This window comes from Cynocephalus volans, chromosome X (assembly GCF_027409185.1).
Source record: "Cynocephalus volans isolate mCynVol1 chromosome X, mCynVol1.pri, whole genome shotgun sequence".
In the NCBI taxonomy this organism is placed as follows: Eukaryota; Metazoa; Chordata; class Mammalia; order Dermoptera; family Cynocephalidae; genus Cynocephalus; species Cynocephalus volans.
The window spans coordinates 164,907,898-164,922,538 of NC_084478.1; the positions used below are offsets into that span (position 1 = coordinate 164,907,898).

Sequence of the window (14,641 nt, forward strand, 5' to 3'; positions counted from 1 at the left end):
TACCCACTGCTAGTCTGATTACTATAAGCATTTTGTCAAAGTGAGAACATTTGGATTAAGGCCCAGCGCTAGATAATGAGACAAGTAATCAGTGCACACGTAATTTGAACGAAAGACTGAGTTGGTGACTTCAGGTAAGCAGAGGCTTCTCACCTCCGGAGCAGAGCCATTGCTGCTGTGCTGCTACATACAATGTGCTCATTGTATGTAAGGGGTGTGTGCGTGCAGTGCCAAGACTCAAGAATGGATTCCACACTGGTGGTAAATCTACTGGATCCCCGCTAGATGCGGAGGATAAACCTGGCTCTCATATTGAGGCAAAAACAAACAAACAAACAAACAAACAAAGAAAAAAACTAGTGCTTTATTTTTCATATCACTTGTCAAGAATGTTGGCTGTTAAACCTACTGTGGCAATATTTGGTAGAAAAAACTTTCTCTTTATTCAGTGAGGACAGTAAAGGGGAAGAAAGATCTGCCACCCAACACTATCACGGCACCTTGAGTAGTACTAGTAATAATGATTATTAGGATAGAAATAGGAGCTGGTATTTGATCAATGGTAATAATGTTATTTTTAGTTTAAAATATGAAATATTAAAAGATTGCAAGGCGTTCCTTTTTATTCACTGCTGTTCAGAGAGCAATTGCAAAGTGAAGGATTTTAATAAAAATAGCAAGCATAACTAGAATAAGCATTGTTAACCAAATTACTACCACTGATATCATTTACGTGTGTCATGTTTCAAAAGATGAATGTGTTGTTTTAATCTGCTTTTTAAACACCACAACGGGGTCTCCAAGCATTTAAATCAAACAGAAACAGTTCATTAGAACAGAAGGAAACTATCGGGATACATTGGTCACAACTTGGTTTCGAGCATTTCTGACAGCAGCCCTCCGCTGAAGAGAAAATTGCACAAATTGCCAGTTATTATCATTTTTAATGAATAAGCCTTCTATGCTCTTTCCCTCCCTCCCTCTGGCTTCTATGCGATTGTGTTCAACAAGCATATTTTCAGTGGGACCATTTCTATTACAGACTGATTGAGCTCTGATTTACACATCAATTACCCACCTTCATGGAGATTTTCATGCTCCCCTAGCTGACATCAATGAAGCATAACTGCGTAAATGCTTTATTTCATACTAGTTTTGGATAACAGAGACTGATAACTAATCATATCGAGAGACAATGTGCTATAATACAGGAAACAATAAGTGTTTCCCTTTGAAAATCTCATCTATTCTTTATGAGCTCACCATTCACGTGCTTATCTCAGCCGTCCATTTCTTTCTGCAAGGATCTTCTCACTTGGTAGCTCAAGTGAAATTAGGGTTTTACCGTTGAATACAAGCATTTGCAAAGACCAATTTCTCATTTCCCAGCTTCCCCAAAGAGCAGAAAATCTTATTGTTTTCCTGCCAGCATTGTAGACCAATTTCACCAAACATCCCATGGACAATCCGAGGGACTGAGCTTGGCTTCGTCTTTAATCCCTTGTTCACTGTTCCATGTTTGTCCCATGGGATCATCTTTAGTGCCACTTGATTCATGTGTACTTGAACTACCTGATGTGCAGAGTGTGAACTCTGCCATTGCTCAAGGCCCAGCTGGAACACAGCTGCCTGATTTTGCTTTCTACCTCAAGCCAACCTCAGAGTGTTCCCCTGGCACTTTGTGTATGTAGCTATATCATGTATTACCCTGCCCTATAATTACTTTGGAATGAATTTGCCTCCCCTTCTGGGCTGTGAATTTTTTGAAACCTCATATCATGTCTTCTTTTTTTCTGAACACCAAACATGGTGCCTGGAATGATGTAGGCATCCAGTTAAGTGTTTGTTGATTAAATAGGCAAATTAACTAATATATTAATTAATATCTTTGTCAACATTTGTCACTGAACTTGGGCAGAAAAAAATATGTTTGCCTGTCATTTGTTCATTCATTCAGTCAAAAAAATTTATTGAGAGCTGAACACTGAGCTTGGCACATTTCCAGATAAATGGGAAGCAGAAATGTGTTATTCCTCTCTGGTGACAGTTTCATTTAACACCCACAAGTTCTCTCAGTCAGAGCAGGAAAGGAGGAAAGAAGGATGAGACGGAAAGCCAAAGGAGAGCTGTGCTGGTATAGAAGGGAGAGGAATGAATAGCATGCCATGTACAGTAAAAAAGATAAATTCTAAGGTCTACATTATCTACACTCACCATGACGAGGCCCGGCGTTTTCATTGTGAATGGTTCAGAAATGCAGTCTGGGGATGTATTCATTTTCTAGGGTGGCTATAACAAAGTACCACAAACTTGGGCGGTTTCAAACAATAGACGTTTATTGTCTCTCAGTTCTGGAAACTGGAAGTCTGAAGTCAAGGGGCTGGCAGGGTTGGTTCATTCTGAGAGCTGTGGAGGAAAGATCTGTTCCCCTCCAGTTTCTAGTACTATGTTGGAGATCTTTGGTTTTCCTTGGTTTGTAGAAGCATCACCCTGATCTCTGCCTTTACTTTCACATGGCATCCTCCCTAAGTGTTTCTATGTTCACATTTCTCCTTTTTATAAAGGTGCCCGTCTTCTAGGATTAGGGCTCTATCCTAGTCCTATATGATCTCCTCTTAACTAATTACATTTGCAATGACCCTGTTTCCAAATAAGGTCACATTCTGAGGTACTGGAGGTCAGGACTTCAACGTATGAATTTTGGGGTGACACAATTTAACTCACACCAAGGGGCTACCCAGGTTTTAGTCAAGCACCTTGTTAGGACAGGGGGAGCAGTGTAACCCAGGTAAGGGTCACACCTATAGGTCCTGGTGAGAAAACAAGCCTGGCATCGTGACAGTTTGCAGAGGGCAGGAGAAGCAGGCTGTGCCTGGGGGTTCTTTGCTGCTGTCCTGCTCTCATGCTTAGGCCAGAGCTCTGGGGGGGGGGGGGGAGGAACCATGGAAAGAGGCAGGAGCCAAAAGGTTAAGCATGTAGGGGGTTGAATTTGCCTGAGTAAAAATTAGTGAGTGCACGTGGATCAAAGGGTTTGGTTAGACTGAGAACAGAGTCAGCTTAAAATTGCCAATTATAAACTGTTCCTTAAGGGCATTAATTTCCTTAGTTTAAAAGTAATTAAGAATACTATTTCTGAGAAAATATTGTTTTAAATTAAGTAGTTATTGAAATTGCCTTGCTTATAGCTAACTATAAATAGAGCACCTTTTAAAAGTGTCATTTATGAGAAGCCAGAAGGTTATATTAAGACTTTGATTTAGAAAAGAATTCCTGATATTAAATGGGCATAGAGAGGAAATACTTCAGGTAGCTTTTTCCTAATTCGAAAGACAGAGTTGTTCTGTGTAGGTTGGCTGCAAAAGCAACTGGTTTGGAGCTGTGGACGTGGCACATGGGATGAAGCCAGGACACATTGGGGCAAGAGCAGAGGTCCAAGCCAAGCATGGGCAAGCAGGCTGGGGAAGGCTGCAGAAAGGCAGGCCAAAGTCTAGGGAAAGAGGAGGGGGAGGAGGAGGAAGGGGAGAGGAAGGGAGGGGAGGAAATGGAGGACAAGGACCAAGACAAATGTCAAAGCTGTGAAAGCTGGCCACTTCTCTGCCTCTTGTCTCATGGGTCCGTGGAACCATTTCTGATTATGGAAAGCATGCTTGCATTCCATTGAAGTAAATAAAGATTTAGATCTAGCAGCTCTTGAGAGCTCAGCATTGGTATCAACTGTGATTAATTCAGAGAGAGAATTAGACATGAGATAAGTTCGTGTTGACACTAAAGAGTGCCTGAAGAAATACTGCACAAAACTGGAAGAAACAAGAAAATAATAAAAATTGTTACCTCTGATGGGTAATGGGGACTAGGATGGATGCTGACAAGTGTAGAAGTGGGAATGTTTTATATCATTTTGATTTTTATATAGTTTAAATTTTTTGAACCTATTCAAAAGCCATAAATCTACTAATGAATCCATTTAATATATTCACTATCTTCTTATGTATTTTCTTGATTTGTGGTATCTGTTCAAGGCTGCCACTAATATTCAGGAAGTATTTTATTTTGTTGAAAGATAATTTATTATGCATATTCATGGGGTACAAAGTTGACTATCTATAGCTGTGTACAATGTGTGATGGTCAGATCAGGCTAGTTAGCTTATTCATCATTACAGTACATATCATTCTTGTAAGCTCCTGAGTCATGCAATTGTTTACAGCTCCCTTGGTTTGGTCATGTTGAACACTAGGTGCTTGTAAGGAATTGGTTTCTGTTACTGATAGGTTAATGAGCCATTAAAAGTGAAAGTGAATTCTCATTTTTAATGAATGGGTTAGAATTAAACTTGTTTTAAAATTATTTTCTGTAATACTGGAAATTAGATATGTAACTTAAGCAAGTGTTTCAAGAGCAGAAAAGAAACTCATGGGTCCTTAGTTATCTATTGTACAGTGGAGTATTCTTGTAGTGGGATATGTGTGTATGGAAGGGGGAGGGAGAGGCTCAACATGAGGTTGAAGAACATACCGGACACATTCTGGGCAGCCCATGAGAGGAGGGAAGTAATACTCGTTGAGAAGACAGATAGTCTTCTCAAATAGTCAAGGATATTGGACCATATCGCTCAGCCAACAGTTACATTGTGTGAAGACAAAAGAATTTAATTTCACTGGAGAGACTGCTTTTTGAGTACTTTTTAACAGGCTTCTAGCAAGTTGTTGATATGCTGAGTACTACTGCAGGCAGCTGGGAACCTTTGAATTGCTAGAGTCATGTTCATTCCATATAAAAGTGGCATTTCCATTAAAATGGAATATTCTAAAAAATGGAGTGTTAGTGCACTTTTACAATACTGCTGCTAATCAATACCTTTGCATGTCTACCTGTGCTTGATGTTCTGAGAAGAATCTATACTATGCTTCAAGAGCCCCTTATAAGCCAAGATATTCTGCAGGGAGTTCAGATTTTATGTATACTCCCTGGATCAATTGCGCAGTGCCTGTTGTGTGAGCAGAGCCTAAATCTGTGGCTATGCCTCCCTGTGAGTGCTTCTGTTCTTTGAGGAAGACCAGCAATCTTCTTTTTTCTAAGAAGGTGGTCTCTGGATTCTGACAACCTCAGCGGTTATTCTGTTTGCACCACTTACTAATTGTAAGGTGTTGGGTATGTTACCCTCAGTGTGTCTCATGTGCCTCAATTTCCTCATCTGAAAACTAAGGATGATAGTACCTCTTCAGAGGTTTTGTGAAGATTAAGTAAGATGATACTCATATAATGCCTGGAGAAGTGCCTGGCATGGAGCAAGACATCAACAGATAGTAGCTGCTAGCGTTACTGTTGTTCTGCGTGACAAGTCTATTCTTGTAATAACTGCTTTCACCTTCAAAGCATTTCTCTCCCCCCCCAAAAAAATAAGCATTTCTCCCAAGATATATCAGCAATACAGATTTATGCATAATAGAATATATCGGTTCCCCACCAGTGCCTGGTCCTTGGTTTGCCTTTATGTGTTAAAGAGTTAAATCTTTTCAGGTTCAGTTCATCAGATGAAGGCATGCCCAAATTGGTCAAATAAAGAAATTTATCTATGAATGGTCATATCACTTACAAAGACCAGAAGTTGTTTTATGTGGGATGTCTGGGATTCACCCTGGAAGATTCTGATACCATTGGTCTAACATGTGACCTGAGAATTGGGATTTATAAAATCTTCCCTGGGTGAGTTTCATGAGCAGTCAAAATTAAAAACCAGGTTATAGAAGAAATATTTAGAAATATTTTAAATTAGAAAGTTATTATTTTAAAACTTAGGTCAATATTAATTTGTGAATTAAGTTCATATATTGACAAATTTGGTGCCTCTGTCTAAAAGATCATATTTCAGTCTACAGAGAAAAAATTTCAAAGGATATCTAATGAAAAATGCTTTACCTAGTCTGTTACTAGAAAGACCTTAGACCTCTGCAATCATGAAATTTTCCTGTAATTTTTATAGGTAAAGAGAACTTGTGAAAACTATGTGTACATATCTTCATCAAGGTGCCATCGATCTCATCCACTCAATGTGAGCAGCCATTACTAGTTTACAGAAGCCTTTCTCATCCACTATCATATTTAACCCTTATACTAACCTCATGAAGAGAGAAGATAAAGATTATTCCCATTTTAAGAATGAGGAAACTGAGGCTTACAAAGGTAAAGCAATGTATTAATTATCAAGCAACTTGCAAGTGAAAGAGCCAATCCCAAATCTTCTGAATCTGGATATTGACATTTCTGGACACACTGTGGAATTCTTCAAAGTTTTCTGCCTGGCAACAACAGAATCTGTTTCTTTGGTATCAGGTTAGCTTTTTACTAGGCTTTCTACCATTCCTATATGTATTAAATTATCTTTGCAGCTTGAGTATTTGGTATTTGTTACAGAGATTACAATATCATTTGGGGAGTTTGGTAGGCCAGTCAAAATAATTTTGTACAAAGCCTAACCCGAACACTTAAGGAAATAAAAAAGTGCTATCCTCATGCTATCTGCATTTGACATTGCTTATTTATATACAGGAAGATTTTTTGTGTTCACCTGTAAGATGCAGTAAGTGAACTCAGGAGCCTCTGACCCTAAACAGTGAAACATCTAACGGGAGACGTAGAGAATCCTAGTCAAATCATTGTAAATGCACACGATTGAGCCCTCTTAATGAGCATGGTATAACATACCTTAAGGAGTGAAATATTATTCAGTTATAAAAATGAAAGAGGTACTAATATATGCTACAACGTGGCTGTGCCTCGAAAACATTATGGTAAGTGAAAGAAGCCAGGCACAAAAGACCACATGTTATATGATTCTGTTCATATGAAGTATCTAAAATTGGCAAATGCATTCAGAGAGAAAGTAGATTAGTGGTTGCCTAAGGCTGATCTGGATGGGAGGGCTGCAAGGCAGGGTGATACCTAAAGGGTACAGGTCTTTTTTTTTTTAGTTGAAAATATTCTAAAATTATGCCATGGTGATGATTGCAAAGCTCTGTGAATATACTAATAACCACAGAATTGTACACTTTAAATGGGTGTAATTGTATGGCACGTGCATTATATCACAATAAAGCTGTTTGAGATATAATTTGAGAGAGAGAGAGAGAGAGAGGACTAGAAGAGAAGGGGAACGGGTAAGATTGAAACAGTGTAGGAGAGGTAGTTCTGGGAGGGTGTGCCTGACCTCATATGATTTGAAAGGCTTTCTGGATGAGCTGAATCTTTGCTTCCACTTTCAGAGGTGGAGGGAATGAGGTAGCCTCAAGGTGCCCCTACTCTGGAATATTAAGCCTCTTTCCACCAGGAGATCTGGAAGTACTGGTGTCTACATCATTTTAAAAAGCACAGATTAAGGGCACCATAAGAATAAGCATTGGCCCATTTCACTAAGACCAAAAGAAATTGGAATGGCCAGATGGACAGCTGTCAGATGTCTAGAGTAAATATCATGTGTGTTTTCTCTCCTTTTCATTGCCATCCTGGTTATTTTTCATGAGAGCCAGTGTTTGTGGAGAGAGAGTCCATTTGCTGAGGAGAATAGTTGTATGCAGAGTTCTCGATGAGTTCCACTGTCCAAATATGATTTAGGAGGTTCTACTGATTTTGGAAATTTCTTTTCAAGGCCAGATTGCCTCTTATTCCATGTTTCATACCTCCAAATCCAGGGATCTCATGTTTGTTCCCTATATCTATGAAATAATTACGGCCTATTTTTAGCTCTTTTTATAGTTTTGAATTTAGTACTTTATATTTAGGTGCTCATGGATATTAGCAGAGAAAATAAGTTCATAAATTGGGCTTGATTTTAAACCTATTGGATAGCAGAGATTTTCTTTTTCTTTTTTTTTTCTTTTTTAACAAATAGAAGCTATGTGAAGATTAGATCAGTGTCAAATTCAAAATAGGACTAGATATGGAAAAAGTATTACTTGGAAATCTGTAACATATAATAATGATAAATATCTGCAAATTTTATAGAAGGCAGAAATTCACTCTGGGGAACCACAAGGAGTGAGTTATAGCTTATGTTTGTCCCTTGGGTGAATTAAATATGTCTTTTTTATGTTTTTATAAAGATATTAGCCAAGATATAGGTGCTTAGTGTAGTTGGACTAGAAAACAAGTTAGGCTAAACTATTTACTTTCATCTACATTGTTACTACAGTAAATCCTGTATTGGTTAGTAGTATTTTTAAACAAAATAGTCATTTTAAAATATCAGGTTTTAAAAAATATTTCCCCCAATAGCTTTGTAAAATAAACAAATGAGATAAACAATGATTATTAAGCTTCATGAAATATACAAACCACATGGACTCAAGCTGGTTTTTACTCTCCCTCCCCCAGCCTCTTCCCCACAGATGAAGTGAATTTTTACAATCCTTTTAGGGTCTGTACATTTTGATATAAAGAAACTTACGGATTTTCTGTGCTCAAATCCAAATTAAATTCCTAAAGTTTTTCCCTACTGGCAATTTCTAATAAAATGCAGTCCTAGGGAAAGCCGACCAATGGAGTGCAAATAAGACTCATATTTATTCTGGAGTGTGATGGAGACAGAAGGGACAAACCATGGATATTGGGAAGAAAGCTGATTTGGGAACAGGAATGTCTGGGTTCCATCCTCCTGGCTCTGCCACACACCTGCCACACACCATTACCTTTTTTAGTTCAATTTTCTCATTTGTTAAATGAGGGCACCACAAATAGATGATTGCCAAAATCTCTACCTGCTTTAACAGTCTCTGTTCTAAAAGACTAGACTGCATTGTCAGCCTGAGTGGGCTACCACTGTGAGCTAATGAAGATGGCATAATTGAACTTTCTAGATCTCAGCAAATCTGCATGTGCCCTGGGTTTTATTGTCTCACGAATATACCTGGGGCTTCTAATGAGCAAAATGAGAGTTACGGGCATACAAGATCACGTTTAAGGACAAGGATAGGAGAGTGTCTGAGAAGAGAATAGGAGAAGAACTTACTTGAACTTGAAGATGGAAGAGACACGGATTCAAATCTTCCTTTGCCACTAGCTTGATGAGGGCTTGGGACAGCTCCCCTCATTTTAGGAGGACCTCAGTTTTGTCCTGTGTAAATGAGAGTAGTTTTTCTGTTACTGGAGGCCAGGGAAGCACACAGCTGGGTACCATCACAGCTAATATAAAAACCCCATGATAGAGAGAAGCTTCTCACCATCACGCCTTGCATCAGCATGATTAACAGAGTAGTTAAATAGAACTAGTTCTTCTTTCTGTCCTTTTCCTATCAGCTAGTTTGATTGTCAGCAAAATAGGGATTCCAGAAATGTAGGCTGTAGAGAGAGAAACCAAAGGTTGTTTGGTTAATTAAGAGTAAATTTGGTTTTGAGTGGTCAGTGGTTTTTGTATCATTATAATGTGACAAATTTTATTCTATCTATGAGAAAAAAAATTGGAAAAACATCCTAACTTGTGAAGAGTGGTGAGAGTCCTTGAGTTGAGATTTTTAGCTCAACTTCTCAATATGAAGATGGGTTTTCACGCTGATAGAACCAATTCATCCTGTCCTCATCACTGTGAGTAAACTTGGATTGTTTAGACCAATAACATGATGATTAATTCCAGTTTCTGGCCTGAGTATTTCTTTGTGGAGTATGGAGCCCTTTTTCCCTTGGAAAATAAGCCCGGGAGTGTAAAGATACATCAAATCGTCAGGGGACAGACATATGCTTTCCTGCAGCCTCTGCAGGGTTCACAGGTTCAAACACAACCTGCCTGAATCATAAGAACTTTAATTGAGTAGATAAAGAGGTCCTTATAATTATAAACTGCAGTAGGTATAACAAGAGGCTAAATACATAGCTGTGGTTTTAATTAGCTGGTGCTTCAAATTAGTAATGTTGGTTTCAGTCAGAAATCAGTGACGTTATACACTGAGAGCCTCATCACCATGTAGTTCATTCCTCATTAGACCTCACCATGTGAAGCTTTCAATACAGTGCCATGCTGAGCGAGAAAGGAAAAAGTTGGAGATATTTGGTTGTCTTCCAAGAGATTGGAACTCTATGGAGATTAAATTCATTCTTACCAGAGATAGGAGAATTAACTGTTCTTTGTTATATGTGTTAAAAAATGCAGCAGGCAGTTTTGCTTGCAATAAATAACACCTGTGTGCACGCTCAATCTGCTATTCAAATTTGTGTCTGGAATTTGGTAGCTAATGAACTGATGTGAAAATGCAGCCAAGAGCCTCCTCACAAATCAAAGCTGGTTGTAAAGCACCGAAAGTGCCCTTACTCCTGGCCGCTTGAAGGGTTGTCATGCAAGTTGAAGCACGTTTTCTTTTCTTTTCTTTTCTTTTTTTTTCCTTCGGAGTTTTAATTATATCTTTCCCTCAGAGGAGAAGGGTGGTAGTTTGCAAAGCCAAGGGACCAAAGCACTTCAGTTCTCTCTGTGGGAGAATTAAATGTGATCTATGGGCCTGTCATTCTGAGCTGTCAGGTGCACAAAACGAACAGATAGCTAGAGAACTGACATCTTGCTCTCATTACTTGGAAGCAGGAGACTTTGGTTTTTGTTTGTGAGTGGAGAATCATCTCCTATGGAAGGCAAAGAAATTAAGTGTCCTTCTCCTTTGCAACACCCCCCCCCCGCCCAGCTTTTTGCTTTAATTTGTTACTTCACTCCCACCCCTGACACCTGATCTTCCTTACATTTTGACAAATTGATGGGCTTGGATTACACATGGCTGATGTGTAATGTTAAGGTGCAGTCTTGAGCTCCACATGTAATGGACTGAAGATGTTACTACCCCTGGTTGATTCCACATCGGCCTCCAACATGAAAACATTGAGACACATGACAACTGTTTGGGGATCTGATCTCAGCTTATGAGTGGAAATGAAAGATGATGCTAGACAAAGTAATACCTGAGGAGGGTGTCTGAGACTACAAATGATAGTCTGGATTCCAGTCCCTAGACTTGGCACCTTTCTTGACCAGTTGGGGCCCAGATGCGGAGCCCAGGCTTTGAGTAGGGCTCTGGAGGTTTTCTTTGCTTTTCCCAGACCACGATAACATTTGCTGACCATACTCATGAGTGGCCCAATGGGCTTTTATGTATCTGGCATTGTTTGTATTATGAAAGTATAATGTGCATTTAAATATTCTGTAAATGTTGTCACTATTTTATAAAGGAGAATGAGTGCTGTTTATCCAGAAGATAAGGCTATCAAAGTCACTTTGAATTTGACAGTTCAAGGATTCCTGTAGAGAAAGATGGATGATTAAGTTTAGTGGCATCGTACACTCCAGATATATCAACATCTTTTTAAGCTGCATAGAGAGCTCATACTCTAGGCTCTTATTTTGTAAATTAAAGTTATGATACTCTTGTGCAAACTAGCCTACCAATGATAGGCATTAAGGTTTGGGATGTATTCTAAACCTGTCAACTGTACTTTTGTATTAGTACATGTCTTGTAATTCCTTTAGCTATTATGCTAATTTGCACGTCAATTATCTAATTAATTCTTAACATGGTAATATTAACATGGGGAAGGAAACCAACATTTATACAGCACCTGATAGGCATTTTACTTACATTTATATAATTTAAATCTGCCCAGTGTATATGTACTCACTTTGGGTAAGGTTAACATCAAAGCAGGAAAAAAAAATGAACAAAATAAAATATACCACTGTAAGACTTACAGATTATGATTTAATTTGCACAGTCTTGCATGATGAAGAAAATAATTGTTTTCTTATTAAGGACACATTCTATTCTATATAACCCAAGGGCCCAGAATAAATCTTAAAAGTTGTCTGAAAGCTTTTGATTCTCCAGTGGAAAAGCCTGAAATGTGATGAGTCACAGAGTTATTTAGTTTTTATAATAGGTTCGTGCATTAAGGTCAGTCAAGGCTTTTGACACCTCATTTCTTTCATCGTTAGTTAGTAGTTTGTTGTTCAATACAGACCCCTTTCTTTGTGAAGAGTTTCCCCGAAAGGCTTCCAGTCACCTTCAAAGCAAACTGTGGGAAGACCAAAACAACAACAGAAAGAAGTGTGGGTGATTAAGTCTTTTTTTTTTTTGATTTTGGACTTCCAGAGATAATGTCCTTAAACTCTCCTATAATTTCATTGGAAAAGGCTAACTCTGGCTATAGGCCCAGTACAGAATTCTAGCTTATCTGCAGCTCCATACTCTGATAATTCCTCCCCCTTGGGACTTTGTAACATCTGTGGATTCTTATCCCTAGATAGTTGTAACTTTAATTCAGTACCTTTCTCTGCAGTGGACTGACTTTTGCGGAGTATGTAATTGCTTGTAATAATTAAAAAAGGACAAGAGAAGAGGATTCTGCCATACATGCATGGTTCTGAGTACAATTTTTAATAAGCAAGTTTCTATTTCCATCTTTGTTCTAAAGAGCTAACCAGGATCTTAAACCCAGTGGGAGTAAAGAGATGGATTCTCTGCTCTCAACGCAGTATCAACATGGGTAGCGTTGACTTGCATTTTTTTTTTCTTCTTATTGATAACAATGGAGATCTAAATGACTTACATGGCTAATTAATCCTTTTCTCCTTTTGTCTTTTTCTTTTTATATTAGTCACTATGAACAAGACCGTAGTGCACTTAAAAAAAGGGAATGGGAGCGGAGGAATCAAGAAGTCCAACAAGAAGATGATCTCTTTTCTTCAGGCTTTGATCTTTTTGGGGAGCCCTACAAGGTAGCTGAATATGTATGTAATTTATCTTTCTGGAAAATGGTTGCTTGTTAAACATTTTGAACTCACTAATCAACACTTATTTTTAAAGCACCCAAATCATTTCCAGGAGAATATATTTTACAAGTTATATATACTTGTACACTCGTGTGTGTGTGTGTGTGTGTGTGTGTGTGTGTGTGTGTGTGTGTCTGTGTGTGTGTGTGTGTGTAGTATTTGGAGGCAATTGCAAGTTTCTGAGGAAGTCTTCAGAGATAAATTTCATCTTCGGGAGTGCAGTAAGATTTGAAAGAGACTTGTGAGATTTCCTGTCTCCAAGGAGCATCTTACTGCCCAACACTTCCTACAGCAAGGAATGCCCCCTTGACATTTTCCACTGTTTTGATTATCAGAGAGGCAGCCCCTGAAGACTTCATCAGAAGGTCAATGGATATGTCTATTTCTCTTCCCAATCAGTGCCATCTATTGCAAGGCCACTGCTTTCCTTTTTTCATTTGATGCTGTTAGCAGCTGTTCAGTGGTTTGAATGCTCTTTGAAAATCATTATTCTAGGATAAAGGAAAAAGCCAATCCTTTTTCCTGGTGGTTAGTAATCATGGGTTAGGAGATTGCTTCAACCAGAGGAGTTAGTGTAGCTAGGTTGATTTTCTAGTTGTATTCTGGCTAGTGTGTAGCTCCAATAATGATCAAACTGCTATGTGTACAAGTATTGATTTTACAATGACTGCCTCTGAACTTTCTATTTGAGATGGAGATTGGGGGTGACTGGGAAGAGATTATGATGGAAGAATCTTATTGAATTGCTGGCAGCTGGTTGATTTTTATTGAAATTTAGTAGCAGTGTAATTTACTGTAATGAAACGAAAATGATGTAAAAGTAAAACAACAACAGAGAAAATTTTCAGAAGTTGCGATTTTAGAAAAGCACCATTTAAGGAGCAACAACTTCTGGAAAAAGAAAGTTTTTAATGAGGACAGCATAGGACAAATATTACTTAGGGGTAGGTTGTAAGCTGTTTGGATTGGTGGCTAGTGAGAGCAGAGTCTTGCTGTCTTGTTAAGAACAAGTAAGCAGTTCTTCACTGAGACACTCAGGTACCTTTCAAGATTGGTAAGCCTGAAAAATGGATTTAGGTAGCATAATCTACTGGTTTTCAGTCTGTTAGTGATAGTATAATCCATCAAAAAAAAAAAAACACACAAACCAAACAAACAAAAAAAGTTTTCCTATCTCAACTGATTTAATTTGTATACTTCCTTTGAATGTGTATATATAAATATATGATTAGTTTAACAAATGGTTATTGAAGGTTCACTATGTGCTAGTTACTGTCTTAGTCTAGTGTACAAAGGTGAATAGAACATAATCCTTGCCATCAAGAAATTCTTAGTCTCAAGGCAGAGATCATCCTGAAAGCGTGATTGCATGACTGCATGGTTAGAGAAATAGGCAGGGGAAATATCAGCAAAGATTTTACACCTCATTCCAAGGAGTTTGAATGCAATTCTGTACATGAATTGAAGACATCACAAGTTTTTAGGTTAGGGAATGACTAGGACAGATGTATAATTTAGAAAGATGATGTTGGGCAATGTGGAGAGTGGATTGGAGGAAGAAGAAACTAGAGGATAATAAAGAAGCTATTATAGTTGTTAAGGGGAGCTTATGGCAGAAAGAATTTAAGGGAGGAGAACGGGGTTGGTGGTTGTAGAGAAAAAATAATTAATTCAGTTTTGAGCACAGTGGCTTTGAGGTGCCAGTGAGATAGCGAGGGAGAGACATCCAGTAGGCATTGGATACATGAGTCTGGGTCCCAAGAGAGAGATTTAGCTGTTATCGTCATCTAGGTGGCAGTGGAAGCTGTTAGAATGAATACCATCACTGGGATTATGGAGTAAGAAGAG

The 14,641-nt window shown here is 38.4% G+C and overlaps 1 protein-coding gene across 1 annotated transcript in view; it reads left to right on the forward strand.

Moving 5' to 3' along the window:
- Window positions 1-14,641, forward strand: part of AFF2 (ALF transcription elongation factor 2) — a 369,137-nt gene that overhangs the window by 14,859 nt on the left and 339,637 nt on the right. Inside the window, exon 2 of the mRNA XM_063084949.1 lies at window positions 12,619-12,739. Within this exon, the coding sequence (XP_062941019.1) occupies window positions 12,619-12,739 (121 nt within the window). The remainder of the gene's footprint in view (window positions 1-12,618; window positions 12,740-14,641) is intronic.